General features: G+C 50.8%; 2 protein-coding genes across 2 annotated transcripts in view; one reads left to right on the plus strand and one right to left on the minus strand.

The window, feature by feature from the left end:
• The window catches only part of LOC149449946 (myosin light chain kinase, smooth muscle-like), a gene marked incomplete at its 3' end in the record, with an annotated part of 381,689 nt that overhangs the window by 64,031 nt on the left and 296,162 nt on the right, over window positions 1-21,496 (plus strand). The window lies entirely within an intron of this gene.
• Window positions 10,681-15,924, minus strand: LOC149449947 (uncharacterized). The gene is made up of 3 exons (XM_089692547.1): window positions 15,837-15,924; window positions 13,219-14,262; window positions 10,681-12,510 (listed from the first exon to the last, which is right to left on the minus strand). The coding sequence occupies exons 1-3, from the start codon at window positions 15,922-15,924 to the stop codon at window positions 11,120-11,122; spliced, it is 2,523 nt and encodes an 840-aa protein (XP_089548673.1). The 3' UTR covers window positions 10,681-11,119.

Genomic DNA, 21,496 nt, shown 5'->3' on the forward strand with positions numbered 1-21,496 from the left:
TGTATCTAAGTAGCATATTTGCTCTCTCTCCCTCAGCAGAGAAGAGCCCCCTGACCTAGTACTTGGTGGTCAACTTCAGGAAGCCACAAGGAAAGGAGTCTGCCAGGTCTTTTGACTAGGTGGACAATGTGGAAACCTGTCAGGAGCCTGCTTTGGATATTAAGGGGGGTACCCCATGCAAAAAAACTAAAAAAATATGCAGCCTGGTTGGCCAGGAAATGGGGGGGATGAAAGTGAGCCCCTTACTGGACCATACCATCTGTCTTCAACAGGGGGGAGCACCTTGTTCTCATAGTGATAAGGACAAAGGCCTCTTTCCCACAACCCTGGCTTGGTGGTTTAGGGGGTCTGCGGACAGGGGGCTTATTGGGAATGAAGTGAGCCCCTTCCTGGACCATACCATCTGCCATCCACAGGCTTGGGATGGTATTGGCTGCACGCAAACACGTCCGGTGATTAGGATCTGTGTGCCGGTCGACTCATCAGACCATATTACAGTCTTCCATTGATCGATAGTCCACCATTTATGGGTGCTGAGTGAGACTTCCCACCTGTTAGCTAGGTGTCTCATCACACAGCCGAAGCAAAAAAAAAAAAGTGACATCACTTCCGCTTTCACTGCCAAACATGTCACCACTTTCACACCTGCAAATCATGGAGTGTTTCCATATTTTTGTCCGACTCCTGTATATCCAGTATATATACAATCGGCGGTTGGCTCTCAGTGTGACGCGTGCGATAAGCCGGATCTGGGCGGAGGAAATGGTTCTCTTCCTGTCAGGAAGTGGCTGGGATGTTTGTGGCCGGGTCCCGGCTCTGTAATTCCTTCTCATGTCATTAGACAATGTCCTAATTCAGGCTGATTACAGGGCACGGGGGGATGTTGGCACCGACCCCGGCTCTACCAACGACCGGCATCAGACGACTCCTACAGGAGAAATGTTCCAGAGATGCAGTTCAGAGCAAAGAGGACCTGTTCACCGCATTAACCGAGGAACTACAAGCGGCAGCAAGTCCTGCTGGGTGTCCTGATGTTTAATCTGCTTATCTTTTTCCTCCCCTGGTCCCCTCTTCTCACCACCACCACATCCACCATCACCACAACCAGCACATCCACATCATCAAAATGATAATTAAATTAAACCTGTTTTAATTACTTGCATACCTTATTTTTAGATGCAGTGACATCATCACTGGGTCTCTGCGCTTCCCTATGCAGATCATGGCTGGTGAGGGTGGTAGGGTAGGGTGCTTCCTGAAAACATCACATCAAACATCCTCGCAGTCCTGATGCAGACAGTGGGAGGAGGTATACAAATATCAAAATGCCTTAATGGGTGTCAGTCTGGAGGAGTGGGCGTTCCTAGGGAGGCTGTATTTGCATGCACGCCTCCCACATGCCCACATCTCACAGGATAATCCATACAAGATGATATAGGCCTGCTTTGGATATTAAGGGGGGTACTCCACACAAAAAAAATGCAGCCTGGTTGGCCAGGAAATGGAGGGGATGAACGTGAGCCCCTTCCTGGACCATACCATGTGCCATCAACAGGGGGGAGCACCTTGTCCCCATAGTGATCAGGTCAAACTGGGACTTATAGTTCTAGATGTCAGGCCAGGCTGGGACATGTAGTTCTAGTGGTCAGGCCAAGATGGGACTTGTAGTTCTAGTGGTCAGGTCAAGCTGGGATGTCATGGTAAACTGGGACTTCTGGTGGTCAGGTGAAGCTGGGACTTATAGGTCTAGTGGTCAGGTCAAAGAGGGAGGGGATGAACGTGAGCCCCTTCCTGGACCATACCATGTGCCATCAACAGGGGGGAGCACCTTGACCCCATAGTGATCAGGTCAAACTTATAGTTTTAGATGTCAGGCCAAGATGGGACTTGTAGTTCTAGTGGTCAGGACAAGATGGGACTTATCGTTCTAGATGTCAGGCCAGGCTGGGACTTGTGGTTCTTCAAACACTGGAGGATGGTGAACACAATGCCGTCCTATGTTGGTAACCTTGATGTTGATGGCACCATTAGAGATCCTGATACAGGAACAATCTCGTCTTTGTAGATTCGGTCCCTCAGTGGGGGAATTTTTGTGCAGAGACCATTTAATATTTAACAAAAACTTAATAAATGGTGACAAGTCCGAGAAGAGGAACTCGAGGAGGAAATACATTCTACAAACAAGTTTAGGGCCGAGTCGTCCTGTTCTAGAATGATACTGATCTGCTAAAACCAGCCGGAGGTGAGATGAGGAACTGAAGGGACCGAGAAGGTTTCAGCCACAATGGGAAGATACAATCATGGCCAAAAATCTTTCCCCCGGCATTTCTGTCCAATAACGCACCACTTCACGCAGAAAATTGCTGCAATGACAAATGTTTCGGCATTCTCATGTTTATTTCTTTTGTTTGTATCGGTGATGCAAAAAGTGGAGGAACAAAAAGCCAAATCTGACCCATTCCACACAAAACCCCAAAAATGGACCGGACAGAATTATTGGCACCCTCCATGTAATATTTGGTTGCACACCCTTGGAAAAAATCACTGAAATCAATGGCTTCCTGTCACCATCAATGAGTTTCCTCCACTTCTCTACTGGAATTTTGGATCGCTCTTCTTCCACCAACTGCTCCGGGTCTCTCAGATTGGAAGGGTTCCTTTTCCCAACTGCTGTTCTGAGATCTCTCCACAGGAGCTCTATGGGATGGAGATCTGGACTCATTGCTGTCCAGTTCAGTCCTCTCCAACACTTTGTCTGAAACCATGTCTGGGGGCTCTTTGACGTGTGCTTTGGGTCATTGTCCTGCTGGAAGACCCATGACCTCTGACGGAGACCCAACTTTATGACACCGGGCACTACATTGCCCCCCAGAATTCTTTGGTAGCCTTCAGATATCATAATGCCATGTACACGGCCAAGACATCCAGTGCCTGCAGCAGCAAAGCAACCCCAAACCATCAGTGACCCCCCCCCCCCCACCATGTGTGACTGGAGGGACTGGATTCTGTTCTTTAAAGTCCTCATTGCTTTTTCTGAAAACACTAGAATGATGAAACTCCAATCTGGCTTCCAATATGTTTGTGTGTCAGCAGTGGGGTCCTCCTGGGTCTCCTCCCATATTTCTGTGTCAGCAGTGGGGTCCTCCTGGGTACCCTCCCATATCTCTGTGTCAGCAGTGGGGTCCTCCTGGGTCTCCCACCATATTTCTGTGTCAGCAGTGGGGTCCTCCTGGGTCTCCTTCCATATTTCTGTGTCAGCGGTGGGGTCCTCCTGGGTCTCCTACCATATTTCTGTGTCAGCGGTGGGGTCCTCCTGGGTACCCTCCCATATTTCTGTGTCAGCGGTGGGGTCCTCCTGGGTACCCTCCCATATTTCTGTGTCAGCAGTGGGGTCCTCCTGGGTCTCCTACCATAGCGTCCCTTTTTCCCTTTTCTTTCAGATGGCGACGTATAGTGCGAGCTGACACCGTTGTACCCTGAAGTTCGGCTGGGAATTGTGTGGAAGTTGGTGGAGGTTCTTTAGCCACCATTTCAACAATCCTTTGTTGAATTCTTTGATCAATTTATCTCTTTCATCCACATCCCGGGAGATTAGCTACAGCGCCATGGGCAGTAAACTTCTTTACCAAAGGGAGACCCTGACCGAAAGGCCACGTGCCCTCCCACCAAAGCTTTCAGGGCAGGCCAGAGGACCTACACCCTAGTAATTGGAGAAGTGTGTACAGTGCTGTGCAAAAACTGCAGTGACAACACATAGATAAGGGAAGTGGATAAGTGCGAAATGGCCCAGCTCTAGAGGCAGGTGCGTAAAAAAGCTGTCACAGATCCAACGCACGCGCCCACAGCGACTAGCTAACCGAGGCGCGCACGTGCGGCCGTGACTTGGGGTAAAAGGGAATAAGGGGGACTTAATCTGAATATATATAATTATATAAGACCGGCAGTGATTTACTTTCACAGCCCGCACTACCTCTGGCCACCACCGAAGGTAGACCCCACTCCAATCCAGCTAGCTGACCACACACAGGCAGATCCGAATCTTATATACAATCTGGTGCACGCTAAGGGTTGAGGAGCAGTCTAGCAATCGGCACACCCTTCTAGGATCCCTCCAGTTATCCTACAAGCTAGAACCCCGGTGTTAATCACTCTTCCACTGTCCACACACCCTCACACCAGACACACCACAAACGGTAGCTTGCCACCACCCAACAGTTTTATCCGCAGACTGGCCTGCTGGACCACCACACACACACAGATCTCCGTCTGGCAGATCTGTTACCTTTACAATCTGCATGCAATCTGCCAACACGCAGTGCAATTGCGTACAGATAGGCAATGAAATTGACCGAGCATATAAAGACACTAAAATACAATACAATCTAATCTCTCCGGAGATATGAGCCCGAGCTTAAATACCCAGAAGTCACTTATTAATTTTAAGATTTAATATCCCAAAGTGGGCAGTGCATAAAATATGTACAAAGTATAAAAAGTTACAGAAAATACAAAAAATACAAGAAGACACACAATTGGCTATTGACTACAATAAAAGGGAATAAAACAGAAATACAACTTTTACCAAGAGTTATCCTGCAACTAGAGGAAGTCAGAGAAAGTCCGCGATCCGCCAGTCGATAGAATCGGCTCCGTACGAATCACACCGTCCATATTTCAGGGTCCTCAATTTATGGAAATATGAACGTGGGCTGGACATTAGCCCTTGGCCAATCAACTTTGGAGGGTGTTCCTGTACCAGCCCACAGGACATCTAGGTACTGAAATGCCCAAAGTCGATTGGACCAGGAACGGTTTGAATCACCAAGTCAGGGATTGAATTTCCAACACCAGCGCATCAGTCCGATCATGACAGTACTAATCACTGTTCAGCTGTCGCAATCAGGCGCCATATAACCATTTTCTGCATTTCTCTGGGATTCTACATAGGCTACAAATACAGTTTTACATGCAGATGTAGCCTACAGTTTGTCCAATCAGAAGGAAGTATTTTCATCTCTCTGCAACTCATATTTTAGCTTTTATGAGAGGTGAAATATATTCCTTTGATCTGTGTATATTCTTCAAAGCTCCCAGACACATCGGAACCACCTCTGGTCTCCCACTGTGTCATGAAGCCAAACTGTCTAGAGCCTTTTCCTTCTAGATTTCTAGAAGGTGACAAATCTTATTGGCATCCAGGTGTTATCTCCAGTCCAGAGGATGCTAATTGTTGGCCATGGTACCTATAACTCAAAGTGAGTTCCCTCACCATAAAAATTTTGGTATCCCTGAACTACCACTTCAGGAGCCTATACCCCACAGACTTCTCTCACAGTTCTCAGTGCAGCCCCATCCCTACCAGGAACTTAGATAGTTTAGGGAGAGCCTTGCCTGCAACCAGGGTACAACCACCTCATCATTGTGGTGTAGTCCATCACAAGGACTGAGGCACTCAATAGGTCCACACAGGCAAAACCAGGCAAACCCCTTCCTTCAGGAGACCTAAAGCAAGGCAGACCTTAGAGAAAAGACCTTTAGTGTTCATTTCCTTTTTACTCTATTTTTTTTTTGTTTCCCTGTATTTTTTTACTCCTTTTGTTGTTGCACATTAGGGAGAGTGTTCTGATTCAAAAGCAAAGGACCACGGTCATCCTAATTTACATTCTCCTTTCATTGACTCCAAAAAGGTGGATTATTCAAAAATATGCAAATTTATCTCTTTTTTCTCACCCAGAAAACCAAGATGCCCACTCAGTTTGTTGGATGGGCCGCACACTGATCCTACACATCACTCCTCCCACCATCCTCTGCTTTCATGAATAATGATGATTTTGGATCATATTGTTTTAACTTAGGGAGAACTTTGTATCTAATTAGCATATTTGCTCTCTCTCCCTCTCCCCGTCTCCCCTTCACAGAGCCCCTTGACCTAGTACTTGGTGGTCAAGTACTTCGGGTAGCAAGGAAAGGGGTCTGCCAGGTCTTTTGACTAGGTGGACCATGTGGAAACCTCAGTTCCTGTCAGGAGCCTGCTTTGGATATTAAGGGGGGGTACCCCATGCAAAAAAAAAACTAAAAAAAAAATGGAGTCAGGCAATGGAGGGGATGATTGTAAGACCCTTCCTGGACCATACCATCTGCCATCAACAGGGGGGAGCACTTTGTCCCCATAGTGATAAGGACAAAGGCCTTTTCCTCACAACCCTGGCTTGGTGGTTGTGGGGGTCTGCGGCTGGGGGCCTTATTGGAACCTGGGTCCCCAGATACGTCCCACACACACATATGAATGAGTTAGGGGTACATAGTACCCCTCCTTATGAAAAAAAAAAATTTAGGCCATAAAAAAAGGGTTCTGTCAGGTCTTTTAGCCAGGTGCACCATGGGGGAACCTCAGTCTCTGTCAAGAGAGGGAATGCCAGTGCTCTATGTTGGGTGGAGGCGCTGGTTAGTACTCCTTCTGATGTAATTAGGTGGGAGTGGGGGGAGCCTTTTCCTCCTGGGTTGATTCTGGTCTGATGTACCAGGCTTAACCCCGGTTGTAGGCACGGTTCTCCCTAAAACTGCTAAGTTCTGATGCCTTTCTGGTAGGGATGGGGGCTGCACTCGTCTGTCAGAAAGTGATTCAAACGTGGGAGAAAAATAAATAAAGAGTGGCCGTGCAATTGTTTGGTGCACTTTTCTTGTTCACTTACGGGTTTTTTGTTTTTTCGCACCTCCGCGGACTAAGAAGGAAAAAAAAATGTTATGGCTTACATTTTTTTTCATAAGTAGAAGTACTATGTACTCCTTAGTTGTGTGTGTGTGGGGAGTATCTGGGGACCCCTTATTTTTAAAGCAGGGTTCCAGTAAGCCCCCTGTCCACAGACCCCCATAACCACCACTACTAAGAGCAACCCTGAGGTGACCACTCGGAGCACTGTCCATGGACTCTCTGCCTCACTGGCCCCTAGCCGGACAAGGTAGAGCCATTCAAATCAGGAGGAACTGGGCCCCTCCGGTTTTCCCAGGGGAACTGCTCCAAAAGTGTTTGAAGCAGTGGCCATGTGCACTATTCACATGTGGGATCCCACCCCTATGTGCTACTAAGAGCTCCCCTGAGGTGACCACTCAGGGAGCACTACTTCACGGACACTCTGCCCCTGGCCAGAAAAGGTAGATCTATTCAAATCAGGAGAAACTGGGCCCCAACTACCTGTGGGCACCACGGTTTCTGTTCCAACTGGTCCTATCTTTCAGAGCCCCCATCATACCAGCAAGGCACTATTCCGCTGACTTTGTGCCTCCCCAGCCCCTGGCCAGACAAGGGTTTGTCTGGTTTTCCAGGGGGAATTACTCCCGGTCCCCAACTGCTCGTGGGCGCTTCGGTTTCTGTTCCAGCCTGTACTAACCATCAGGACCCCCAACATTCCAGCAGGTGTACTATACAACCAAACATCCCCGCAAGCAGGAATGATGGCAGAACGCTCCAACTGGACACTGATTATAACAGATACTACACTTGATCTTAGCCAAAAAACTGAAATGATTGAGCAGTTATCTATAGCTGACACCAAGCAGAAGCACACTGCCTTTAGATTGAAAACCTACAACTCTTCCCTCAGTGTTTATATTGTTGCATATTTTATTTTGTTCTTTCTTTTCCCCATATGCCCTACTCCTTTTGTTGCTGCACATTAGGGAGAGTGTTCTGATCCAATTGCAAAGGACCATGGCCACCCTAATTTGCATACTAATTTACATACTCCTTTTTTTGGCTCAAGAAGCATTGGCTTATTCAAAAATATGCAAATTTACCCTATGTTGGGTGGAGGTGCTGGTTAGTACCTCTTCTGATGTATTTAGGTGGGAATGGTGAGAGTGGTGGGGAAGCCTTTTCCTCCCAGGTTGATTCTGGCCTGGTGTAACAGGCTTGTCCCCAGGTGTAGGCAAGGCTCTCCCTAAGCTGGTCCCAGACGGAGGTTCCTCGCTGGCACCCAGCAATTCTTATAAGAATACAGACAGGGATGAGGTCTGTGTGTAAGTAACAAAGAGCTTGCTCCTGTCTGTATCATATCAAGAAAAACAAAAAAAATGCACTTAGGCACTTTGTGCTTTACTCCTAAAGGAGGTCCTGATCCCCCCGGGTGTAAGGCTCCTGACAGAAACTGAGGTTTCCACATGGTCCACTTGGTCAAAAGACTCTATTCCTTGTGATTAGACGCCCTATAACCACTTTCTGCATTTCTCTGGGATTCTACATAGGCTACAAATACAGTTTTACATGCAGATGTAGTCTACAGTCCAATCAGAAGGAAGTATTTTCATCTCTGCAACTCATATTTTAGTTTTTATGAGAGATGAAATATATTCCTTTGATCTGTGTATAGTCTTCAAAGCTCCCAGACACATCGGTACCACCACTGGTCTCCCACTGTATCATGAAGCCATTCTGCCTAGAGCCTTTTCCTTCTACATTTCCAGAAGATGACAAATCTTATTGGCATCCAGGTGTTATCTCCAGTCCAGAAAATGCTAATTGTTGGCCATGATGCCTAAAACTCAAAGTGAGCTCCCTCACCATAAGAAAATTGGCATTCCTGAACTACCACTTCTGGAGCATATACACCACAGTTCTCAGTGAAGCCCCATCCCTACCAGGAACTTAGGAAGCTTAGGGAGAGCCTTGTCTACAACCACTTCATCATTGTGGTGTAGTCCCTCACAAGGACTGAGGCACTCAATAGGTCCACACAGGCAAAACCAGGCAGACCCCTTCCTTCTGGAGACCTAAAGCAAGGTAGACCTTAGAGAAAAGACCTTTAGTATTCATTACTTTTTTACTCTCTATATTTTTTTCCCCGTATTTTTTTACTCCTTTTGTTGTTGCACATTAGGGAGAGTGTTCTGATTCCAAAGCAAAGGACCACAGTCACCCTAATTTGCATACTCCTTTCATTGACTCCAAGAAGGTGGATTATTCAAAAATATGCAAATGTATCTCTTATTTCCCACCCAGAAAACCCTACTTTTACTCAGATGCCCGCTCAGTTTGTTGGACTGGACACACACTGATCCTACATATCACTTCTCCCACCCTCCCCTGCTTTCATGAATAATGATGATTTTGGAACATATTGTTTTAATTTAGGGAGAACATTGTATCTAATTAGCATATTTGCTCTCTCTCCCTCTTCCCGTCTCCCCTTCACAGAGCCCCATGACATAGTACTTGGTGGCCAAGTACTTTGGGTAGCAAGGAAAGGGGTCTGCCAGGTCTTTTGACTAGGTGGACCATGTGGAAACCTCAGTTCCTGTCAGGATATTAAGGGGGGTACCCCATGCAAAAAAAACTAAAAAAAAATGGAGCCAGGCAATGGAGGGGATGAACATAAGACCCTTCCTGGACCATACCATCTGCAATCAACAGGGGGGAGCACTTTGTCCCCATAGTGATAAGGACAAAGGCCTCTTCTTCACAACCCTGGCTTGGTGGTTGTGGGGTCTATGGACAGGGGGCTTATTGGAACCTGGAAGCCTGCTTTAAATATAAGGGGTCCCCAGATACCTCCCACACACACATATGAATGAGTTAGGGGTACATAGTACCCCTACTTATGAAAAAAAAAAAATTTAAGCCATAAAAAAAGACACCCAAATGTCCTAAGTAAAAATCTCCCCAAAAAGTCCCCCATTGTAGATCTATCATCCATCATGATGCCCGCTGACTCGGACTGACCCAGCACACTAGATCGATCCCGAAGGTAAAGCTTGCTGAATGACCATTATATAATGGAAGATTTGAGGATAGCAGTGACATTACTGACAACATTCGGCCATATTTGGGCAAATGTCATTAAATTTACACACTGCAATATTTATTGGGTGATAACAATGAATCAAAACAACATATTTAAAGTAACACACCATGGTTCCAGCCCCATCAACCCCCCCTTTGCCCAGCCGGTACAAGTATGCTGACCGTGAACGTCGGAAATCCTCAGGCTTGCGCCAGGTCAGTAATATTGAAGACAGAAGATTAGTATGATGGTCAGGCAGTCAGTAGGTCTTCTTTGGGTTGGGATGATCAGGGGGTCCTCTGGCTGTCCTGGGATTCATTCCGCCACCGTCTCCCTGATCTCATTGTCCGTGAAACAGTCACTCCAAGATTGGACATCACATTTGCAGTTGCACAAGTGTGGAATCTCTGAGTGCTTTTTGGCTAAGATGAAGTGTAGTAGGGTATGGGTCTTTGGTTTGGTGCCGAGGGCGCAGCCCTGAAGTCTTGGGAGGAGAGACTGGCTAAAATGCGTCAGAAATTTGGACTTTGGAGCCTCAGAGACCTCTCCATCGAAGGGAAGACACTGGTACTCCGCAGCGAGATTCTCCCTGTGTTGCAGTACCTCGCCCAGGCCTGGCCCCCACGGGTCAACACCTGTAAGGCCATCACCAGGGCGGTGTTTCACTTCATCTGGGGCTCCAAGATGGACAGAGTGAAGCGGGCAGTCATGTTCAAGGAACCCCTCAAGAGCGGTAAGGGCGTGCCCGACATCGCCACCCAACTGAGGGTGTTCTTTGCTTGCAACTGCATCCGCAGAACTTTGCCCAAAAGGATTATGGACTCTGGCGGGAACGCAATGTCTCGCTTCTTCCTGTTGCCTCTCTGGAGGTCCCTCGGATGGGACACCTGGGACAGTTTTTTGATTGAAAAGATACTTTTATTGCATAAGCATCAAAAACAACATGTTACGTGTAATCGGGGTACATCTCACCCTGTACTGCGACGCAGCGCACCACATAGCAATACAGTTCCAAACATACGATAAATACATTCAGGCCAATAAATACATTCGCTCAGCGGTATGATGCCTGACGTGATGTGCACGGAGGATGAATCCCCCGGACCACCACGTCATGCATGACGCCGCTTACCCCAAAAACTGTAGCATCCTAATACGATATACATTTCCTAGTTACTATGTCATGCACGAAAACGATAACTGAAAAAAAACACTATCAACAATAGGCATCGGGTGTGTGGGGGGGGGGGGGGTGGAAGGGGAGGGGAGGGGGAAACACAGGCCCGAAGCTTTATTGAAGGGACAAAGACACGCAAGGGGGAGTAGGGGGAAGGGGGAAATCTTCAGACGTCCTCTTCCTCCTTAAAGTCCAACAAGGAATAGTCTCTGAGCAGACTGAGGATCAGTCTGCGGCAGTCCTCAATGGACATCCTCTCCCGCTGGAGTGTGAGGCGCTTTCTGGCGCACCATAAAGCGTCCTTGAAACAGCACAGCACCCGCCAGGCGCCGTCAATGTCCTCCAAAGAAAAAGTTCCACAGAACAGTCCATTCAAAACCCCAAAGTGAGTGATGGCTGTCTGTGGCACAAAGTCCTTGAGTTCAGGTTCCAGGGCCCCCAACAGGGCCTGAGCAAATGAGCACTCCCAGAAAACGTGATAGGACGTTTCCTCATGGGTGATGCAGAAGGGGCAGTGTCTGTATCTGCTCAGGTTCCTGGCATGCATAAATGTCCTGAGAGGCAGTCCCCCCTGGATAGCCATCCATGCCAGGTCTTTGTGCCTGTTGGTGAGGATGTTAGAAGAAACATTCCTCCAGACCACCTTGCAGGTGTCTGAAGGCAGGCCTGGAACCGACTCCAAAATGTCGCTGGCTCGGATGAGCTTGTAGATGGTCTTTGGCTTCCACAAGTCCGGCTTGACTCCCTGCAGCCCTTGCTCCCTGATGAACTTGAAGGTATCCAAGTAGAACCAAGGAGTGTCCCAGTTGTAGGGGATGGAACTATCCCAGGTGTCCCACCCCAGGGACCTCCAGAGAGGCAACAGGAAGAAGCGAGACATTGCGTTCCCGCCAGAGTCCATAGTCCGTCTTGGCAAAGTTCTGCGGACGCAGTTGCAAGCAAAGAACACCCTCAGCTGGGTGGCGATGTCGGGCACGCCCTTACCGCCCTTGAGGGGTTCCTTGAACATGACTGCCCGCTTCACTCTGTCCATCTTGGAGCCCCAGATGAAGTGAAACACCGCCCTGGTGATGGCCTTGCAGGTGTTGACCCGGGGGGGCCAGGCCTGGGCGAGGTACTGCAACACAGGGAGAATCTCGCTGCGGAGTACCAGTGTCTTCCCTTCGATGGTGAGGTCTCTGAGGCTCCAGAGTCCAAACTTTTGGCGCATCTTGGCCAGTCTCTCCTCCCAAGACTTCAGGGCTGCGCCCTCGGCACCAAACCAAACTCCCAAAATCTTCATGAAGTCTGTCTTGATGCCAAAGGGCATGGATGCAGAAGAAGGCAGGAACCACTTTCCGAAGAGCATGACTTCCGACTTCCCGCAGTTGACCTTTGCCCCCGAAGCTTGGCCGAAGTCCTCGCAGGTCTGGACGAGCAGGTCGATGGAGCGCTGGTTGGCACAGAACACCGTCACGTCGTCCATGTAGAGCGAGCACTTCACTTCCCGTCTGTCTGGTCCCGGTGCGGTGATTCCCCCGATCTCTGGATTCCGTCTGATGCATTCGGCGAAGAGCTCTATACAGCAAACAAAAAGCAGAGGTGAGAGAGGACAGCCTTGTCTGACCCCGGAGAGAACCGGGAAGGGGTCAGTCTTCCAGCCGTTCACCTGCACGGAACTACAGATGTCATTATACATGATGTCAACATATGAACAAAACATTTCCCCGAGACCAAACCTGCGCAGGGCTCTGCACATAAACCCATGGGAGACACGGTCAAAGGCCTTCTCCTGATCAAGACTGACCAGGGCCGCGTGCACACGGCGGTCCTTGATGTATTGGACCGTGTCCCGGACAAGCGCTAGGCTGTCCGCAATCCTGCGGCCAGGAATGCCACAAGTCTGATCCGGGTTGATGATCTGTCCGATGACAGCCTTCAGTCTGTTCGCCATGACCTTGGCGAGGATCTTGTAGTCCACGTTCAGAAGAGAGATGGGACGCCAATTTTTCAAGTCACATCTCTCCCCCTTACGCTTGTACAGGATCGTGATCATCCCCTCCCTCAACGAAGGAGGCATCTTGCCCTCCACCACCATCTCCTCGTACAGCTCGAGCAGGTCCGGGCCCACGAGATCCCACAGCGCTACATAAAGCTCCGCTGGGAGACCGTCGCAGCCCGGGGTCCTGCCTTGCCTAAAGGATTTAGCGGCAGAGTGCAGTTCCTCCAACGTCAAGGGGGCGTTGGTGGCCGACAAACCTGCAGGATCAATAGTGTTAGAGATACCTGACAAGAACCTGTCGGCCGCTTCCGAGTTCGTTTCTTTAGGAGAGTAGAGGTCGGAGTAGTAGTCGCTGACCACTTCCATCACGGCCTCCTTCCCCTTCTGGAGTGTTCCAGTCTTGTCACGCAGCTCCGACAGGGGTGTGTGTCCTGAGTGGAGTTTCCTGAAAAAGAAAGAGTTACACTTCTCACCTTTCTCGAGATGCTCCACTTTGGCACGGAAGACAATGTGCCTGGATTCTTCCTCAAAGTGCTTTTTCAAGCACTTCTTGGTGTCCTCCAGGTCTTGCCTCACGTCCCAGCCACAGTGGTGAAGGTCCTGCAGGGACTGCAGCTGACGCTGCAGCCTCCTGAGTTCCTTCCTCCTGGCACACACTTGCTGGCGTCCCCTGGCCTGAAAGAAGCTGCGCAGCTTGACTTTCACGAACTCCCACCAGTCGCTGACCTTAGGAAAGAAAGCCTTCTCCTCTCGCCAGGCACCGTAGATTTCCCTGAGCTCCGCTAGCAGTTCCTCATCGCCCAGCAGGGTGCAATTCAGCTTCCAGGAGCCTGGGCCCGGGGCAAAGCCCTCTCCCAGATCACCTTGAAAGTGAATGGCCCTGTGGTCAGAGAAAAAGCAGGGAACCATGGAGAACCCGCGGTGCCTGACTGCCCTGGAGGTGAGCACAAAGTCAATCCTGGAGCGCACGGATCCATCGGGGCGGCTCCATGAGTAGTTCACGGAACCGCGCCCCACGGATCCCACTGCGTCTCGCAGGGAAGCCTCTGCAATCATCTCCCGGAGCAGCTTCGAGGTAACGTCGAGTTTTGCGTATATGCTGGAGCTGCGCCCATCCTCCTCTATCGGACAGTTAAAGTCACCGCCGATTACTACTGCTCTCGTTGTGGCGAGTTGCGTCCGCAGGGTTTGGAAAAGTTCCAGCCGCGCGTTCTTCTCCGGGGGGGCGTACACGTTGATGAGCCTAACGGGCTCCCCCGCCCACGAACCATCTATGACCAGAAGGCGGCCACAGACGAGCTCATGGACAGAGTCAACAGTGAAACGTCCTCCCCGGATAAGAACCGCAACCCCTGCAGACTTGCAATCGCCACCCCCAGACCAGTAGGAGGGACCATGGGTCCACTGGGAGGACAAATGAGTGTACCTCCTCAGAGGGGGAAGTGCGCACTCCTGAAGCATGTACACATCACTCTGCTGTGTGGAAAGAAAGGTCAGCACAGTCTGCCTCCTAGACACGTCCTTTATGCTCCTCACATTAATGGAAAAGATAGATATCTCAGCCATCATGGGAAAGAGATGAAGGGGTTAGTCGGCAGGGGCTGTGCCTACCTCCCCTGGGGAGGGGGGGCGACCTCTGTGACCTCTGCGGCCTGACAAGTGTCCTGGCCCAGACCAATCTGATTGAGGACCTCGTTGAGGACCTCATTGAAGTCGGTGGAGAGATCTGGCTCCGACTGGGTCAGAGCCATCTCTTCTTCCACCTCTTCTTCCTCCAGCGTGTCGAGGTCCTCCCCCACGGGGTCGGGGCCTGCGACATTCTGGAGGACGGCAGGCCGCTTGGTGGCAGAGGAGGTGTCCTCCGCCGCCGGGCTGGCCTGCTCCTTCTTCCGCTTCCTGTACCCCGCCGCAGAGTTGCTGACAGGGGTAACAGGGGGAAGGGGCGGGAAGTCCTCCTGGGAGGACAGGTCCGGGGGGGGTGGGACCGGGGCAGGGGCAGGGGGGCAGGGGGGGGTAGGGGCCGAGGGGCCGGGGGCCGGGGCAGAGGGACCAGGGGCAGGGGCGGGGGGACCAGGGGCGGGGGGGCCAGGGGCGGGGGGGCCAGGGGCAGGGGGACCAGGGGCAGGGGGACCAGGGGCAGGGGGACCAGGGGCAGGGGGACCAGGGGCAGGGGGACCAGGGGCAGGGGGGCCAGGGGTAGGGGGACCAGGGGCAGGGGGACCAGGGGCAGGGGGGCCAGGGGGACCAGGGGCAGGGGTACCTGGGGCCTGGGGGGGGTTCCTCTTACCCGGGTCCTTTGGAGGCTTTTGTGGCGCTGGTTTGGTGGCCGGGCCCTTGCTCAGGGCCCCGGCGTACGTCCTGCTTCTTTCTGGGCAGTCTCTGTAGACGTGCTCGGACCGTCCACAGAGGTTGCAGGTTCTGGACCTTGGGCAATCCTTGGTCTCGTGACCTGCAGACCTACAGAACCTACAAGAAAGCACACTGCATTCCTTACCCTCGTGCCCCGGCTGGCCGCACTTGCGGCATGACTGGGGTAGGTCCGGGTAGTGTAGGAGTCCTGATGACGATCCCAGGGAGAAGCATTGTTGCAGGTGTTGGAGATCTCCAGCGGGACGATCTCTTAGTAGCCTGCAAAACACAGCCCACTTACCAGTCCAGAAGCCGTTGGTGTCTAGTATCCGGACTGGGTCCTTCAACACGACACAAAACCTTTGGAGGTAGGTGGCGATGTCTCTGCCGGGGACGTGAGGGTTCCTCATGGACACCGTGATCCTTCTTTCGTCCCTTTGAATGGGAGAGTTCGCAGCGAACTTCCGGAAGAGGGAGTCGGGTCCAGCGGTCTTCACTGCCTCCCAGTACCTTCTGCACACCTGTAGTGAGACAAAGGTGACCAGGAACATACCTCTCACAAAGGACTGCACCGACAGGGTCTCTGCCTTGCTAAATCCCTGCTCGAGTATCATCTTCTTGCCGAAGACTTCCGGGGTCATTTCCGGGATTCTGCCATCCACCTCTTTCAGCCGCAGCACGACTGTCTGCTTCATCCAGGGCTCCAAGGGAGGGAGACCGTCTGCAGGGCCGGGGCGGTCTGGGGTGGAGGTGGAGGCGGAGGCGGCTTCTCCCGGGGTCTTGGCGGTGGTGGCGTTCTGTGGCTTCTTCACGGTCTGTTTCTTCCCCATCTTGGCGCAGAGGAGTTCAGAAGGGCTTCCCAGGGATCTTGGTCGGGTTCCTTCTCCTTCTTCTTCCTCGGCGGCTTCACTCTCGCTTGCTTAGCCTTTGAAAAGGCTATTGAGCGTCTACTGCCCGGAGGTAGTAACGCAGAGTGAACAAGGGGGGGGAAGATCACAAACTCGTTCTGTGTGGGGGCTAAGCCTCAAACCCAATAGCAGCAAGTAGGTGAAGCCGGATTTAACCGACGATCCTACAAGGCCGAGAAGAGGGTACCCCACACAGACCAAATGGCTTGGATAGATGCAAGTGTTTCTCAACGTCCTAGCTGGAAGCCGGGACACCCCTAAAGGCAAGGTCGATACTACACTTGATCTTAGCCAAAAGGCCGAGAAGCGAGATTCTCCCTGTGTTGCAGTACCTCGCCCAGGCCTGGCCCCCACGGGTCAACACCTGTAAGGCCATCACCAGGGCGGTGTTTCACTTCATCTGGGGCTCCAAGATGGACAGAGTGAAGCGGGCAGTCATGTTCAAGGAACCCCTCAAGAGCGGTAAGGGCGTGCCCGACATCGCCACCCAACTGAGGGTGTTCTTTGCTTGCAACTGCATCCGCAGAACTTTGCCCAAAAGGATTATGGACTCTGGCGGGAACGCAATGTCTCGCTTCTTCCTGTTGCCTCTCTGGAGGTCCCTCGGATGGGACACCTGGGACAGTTCCATCCCCTACAACTGGGACGCCCCTTGGTACTACTTGGATACCTTCAAGTTCATCAGGGAGCAGGGGCTGCAGGGAGTCAAGCCTGACTTGTGGAAACCAAAGACCATCTACAAGCTGATCAGAGCAAGCGACATTTTGGAGTCGGTTCCAGGCCTGCCTTCAGACACCTGCAAGGTGGTCTGGAGGAATGTTTCTTCAAACATTCTCACCAACAGGCACAAAGACCTGGCATGGATGGCAATCCAAGGGGGGTTGCCTCTCAGGACATTTATGCATGCCAGGAACCTGAGCAGATACAGACACTGCCCCTTCTGCATCATCCACGAGGAAACGCCTCACCACGTTTTCTGGGAGTGCTCATTTGCTCAGGCCCTGTTGGGGGCCCTAGAATCTGAACTCAAGGACTTTGTACCACAGACAGCCATCACTCACTTTGGGGTGTTGAATGGACTATTCTGTGGGACTTTTTCTCTGGAGGACATTGACGGCGCCTGGCGGGTGCTGTGTTGTTTTAAGGACGCTTTATGGTGCGCCAGAAAGCACCTCATCCACCAGCGGGAGAGGATGTCCATTGAGGACTGCCGCAGACTGATCCTCAGTCTGCTCAGAGACTATACCTTGATGGACTTTAAGGAGGAAGAGGACGTCTGAAGATTTCCCCTTCCCCCTACTCCCCCTTGCGTGTCTTTGTCCCTTCAATAAAGCTTCGGGCCTGTGTTTTCCCCCTTTCCCCCCCCCCCCCACACACCCGATGCTTATTGTAGATTGTAAACTCCGGCTTTCGTTTTCGTTTTCGTTTTTGCATGACTTAGTACTGTGTATCAGGATGCTATGGTTTTTGGGGTAAGCGGCGTTATGCATGACGTGTTGGTCTGGAGATTCGTCCTCCACGCACATCACGTCAGGCATCATACCGCTGAGCGAATGTATCTATTTCTGAATGTATTTATCGTATGCTTGGAACTGTATTGCAATGTGGTGCGCTGCATCGCAGTACAAGGTGAGATGTACCCCGATTACACGTATCATGTTGTATTTGATGCTTCTGCAATAAAAGTATCTTTTCAATCAAAAAAAAATGGGTCTTTGGGTCTGCCCTGAAGTCTAGAGGGAGAATGTGTGGCCTTTGGGTTCCTTCCTCCCCTGTTCCTGGGGTGGGGGGGAGGTCTCTCTTCAGAAGAGCCCCCTGACCTAGTACTTGGTGGTTGGCTTTGGCTAGCCCCAAGAAAAGGGTTCTGCCAGGCCTTTTGGCCAGGTGCACCATGGGGAAACCTCAGTCTCTGTCAGGAGAGGGAATGCCGGTGCTGTATGTTGGGTGGAGGCGCTGGTTAGTACTCCTTCTGATGTAATTAGGTGGGAATGGTGAGAGTGGTGGGGGAGCCTTTTTCTCCCAGGTTGATTCTGGTCTGGTTGTAGGCAAGGCTCTCCCTAACACGCTAAGTTCTGTTCAGGGGTGGACTGACCATTTGGAAAGTTGGGCACTGCCTGAGGGCCCAGGGTCAGTTGGGGTCTCATGAGATGCCCCTGGTACCCTTTTTCATAGGCTTTTTTGAGTTTGGGCAAGGACACAGGGGCCCCATGAGTTGTCAGTCCGCCCCTGGTTCTGATGCCTTTCTGGTAGGGATGGGGGCTGCACTCGTCTGACAGAAAGTGACTCAAACGTGGGAGAAAAATGAAGAGTGTTTGAAGCCGTGTCCACATGCACTGTTCACACGTGGGATCCCACCCCCATGTGCTACTAAAAGCACCCCTGAGGCGACCGCTCAGGGAGCACTGCTCCACAGACTCTCTTTGCCCCTGGCCAGACATGGTAGATCCATTCAAATCAGGAGCAACTGGTCCTAGCCTTCAGAACCCCCATCTTACCAGCAGGGGTGCTATACAGCCAACCATCCTTGCCAAAAAGCAAGAACAATGGCGGAGCGCCCCTAGTGGACACTGATAAGAACAGGAGTTACATTTGATCTAAGCCAAAAGACTGAGAAATGTTTAAAAAGCAATTGTTACCTATAGCCAACACCATACAGAAGCACACTGACTTTAACTAGAACTCCTATATTCTTTCTTCTTTTCTTCCTCTTTTTTTTTTTCTTCTCCCCCCCCCCCCCCCCCCCCCCCCATATGCCATACTCCTTTTGTTGTTGCATATTAGGGAGAGTGTTCTGATCTAATTGCAAAGGACCATGGCCACCCTAATTTGCATACTAATTTACATACTCCTTTCCTTGTCTCAAGAAGCATTGGATTATTCAAGAATATGCAAATTTGCCCTATGTTGGGTGGAGGTGCTGGTTAGGACCTCTTCTGATGTAATGAGGTAGGAATGGTGAGAGTGGTGGGGGAGCCTTTTCCTCCCGGGTTGATTCTGGCCTGGTGTAACAGGCTTGACCACTACAGGCAAGGCTCTCCCTAATCTGGGTCCTGGATGGAGAATCCTCGCTGGCACCCAGTGATTGCTGAGGAAATCAGACAGGGAAGAGAACTGTGTATAAATAACAGAGTTTTTGCCCCTGGCTGTGCTTTGTACAGAAAAATAGAAAAAAGTGCTTTACTCCATCCACCAAAGGGGGGAGGCTCATCTTTCAGAATACAAGTCACCTGACAGGGTTTGAGGTTTCCACATGGTCCAACTTTGCCAAAAGGCCTGGTGGACCCCATTCCTTGTGGCTAGCCAAAGCTCACCACCAAGGTCAGGGGGCTCTGCTGAAGAGAGACCACCCCCCAGGCAGGCCCAAGGACCCACACCCTACCATCCCTGAGAAATAAACACATGAGTGAAAGTGACTCAAATATGGGAGAAAAAATAAAAAATTGCTCTGGACTTCGCTAAAAGGCCCAATGCAGGAAAAGTGTTTTGGATCAGTGACCATGTGCATGTTTCACACTTGGGATTCCACCCCCATGTGCTACTAAGAGCACCCCTGAGGCGACCACTCAGGGGGCACTGTCCACGGATGTTTCGGCATTCTCATGTTTATGTCTTTGGTTTGTATCGGTGACGCAAAAAAGTGGAGAAACAAATAGCCAAACTGACACAGTCCACACAAAACCGAAAAAATGGACTGGACAGAATTATTGGCACCCTCCATGTAATATTTGGTAGCACTCCCCTTGGAAAAAAATCACTGAAATCAATGGCTTCCTGCCACCATCAATGAGTTTCTTCCACCTCTCTACTGGAATTTTGGATCGCTCTTCTTCCTCCAACCGCTCTGCTGTTCTGAGATCTCTCCACAGGAGCTCTATGGGATGGAGATCTGGACTCATTGCTGGCCAGTTCAGTCCTCTCTAGCACTTTGTCTGAAACCATTTCTGGGGGCTTTGTGACGTGTGCTTTGTCCTGTCCTGCTTGAAGACCCATGATCTCTGACGGAGACCCAACTTTCTGACACCGGCCTTACATTGCACCCCAGAATTCTTTGGTAGTCTTCAGATTTCATAATGCCATGCACACGGCCAAGACATTCAGAGCCTGAAGCAGCAAAGCAACCCCAAACCATCAGTGACCCTCCACCATGTGTGACTGGATTCTTTTCTGTAAAGTCCTCATTGCTTTTTCTGAAAGCAGTAGAATGATGGGCTTTACCAAAAAGCTGCCATTTTGTTTCATCTGTTCACAGCACATTCTCCCAAAGGGATTTTGGCTTCCTCAAGTAAGTTTTGGCAATCTCCGATCTGGCTTCCAATATGTTTCTGTGTCAGCAGTGGGGTCCTCCTGGGTCTCCTCCCATATTTCTGTGTCAGCTGTGGGGTCCTCCTGGGTCTCCTATCATATTTCTGTGTCAGCAGTGGGGTCCTCCTGGGTCTCCTATCATATTTTTGTGTCAGCAGTGGGGTTCTCCTGGGTCTCCTCCCATGTTTCTGTGTCAGCAGTGGGGTCCTCCTGGGTCTCCTACCATTTTTCTGTGTCAGCAGTGAGGTCCTCCTGGGTCTCCTCCCATATTTCTGTGTCAGCAGTGGGGTCCTCCTGGGTCTCCTACCATAATTCTGTGTCAGCGGTGGGGTCCTCCTGGGTCTCCTCCCATTATTCTGTGTCAGCATTGGGGTTCTCCTGGGTCTCCTCCCATTATTCTGTGTCAGTGGTGGGGTCCTCCTGGGTCTCCCACCATAGTGTCCCTTTTCATTCAGATGGCGAAGTGTCAGACAAATTTGCATATTTTTGAATAATTCCACACTTTTGAGTGGAAGGAGGAAAGGAGTATGCAAATGAGAGTAACCATGGTCCTTTGAAATTGGATCAGAACACTCCCTAATCTGAAACAACAAAAGGAGTTTACATATGTGTGAATAATCCCACACTTACTGAGCTGAAGGCAGGAGTATGCAATTTAGTATTCAAATTAGGGTGACTACGATCCTTTGGAATTGGATCAGAACACTCTCCCTAATCTTCAACAACAAAAGGAGCATTATAAAAGAAAAATCACTTTTGTGTGTGTTTTTTCTTCTCATGGTTAGAGGGTGTGGGTCCTCGGGCCTACCCTGAAGTCTAGGGGGAGGATGTGTGGCCCTACGGTTCCTTCCTCCCCTGATCCCTAGGGGGTTTTCTCTTCGGGAGAACCCCCCTTACTGGATGTCCGGCTTCGGCTGGGCATAAGGAACGGTGGTCCACCAGGCCTTTTGGCCAGGAGGACCAAATGGGAACCTTGTCCCTATCAGGAGCTTCGTGCCCTGGG

This window comes from Staurois parvus, unplaced genomic scaffold (genome assembly GCF_062004578.1).
Source record: "Staurois parvus isolate SC_StPar_1 unplaced genomic scaffold, SC_StPar_1.0 ptg000593l, whole genome shotgun sequence".
Classification (NCBI taxonomy): domain Eukaryota; kingdom Metazoa; phylum Chordata; class Amphibia; order Anura; family Ranidae; genus Staurois; species Staurois parvus.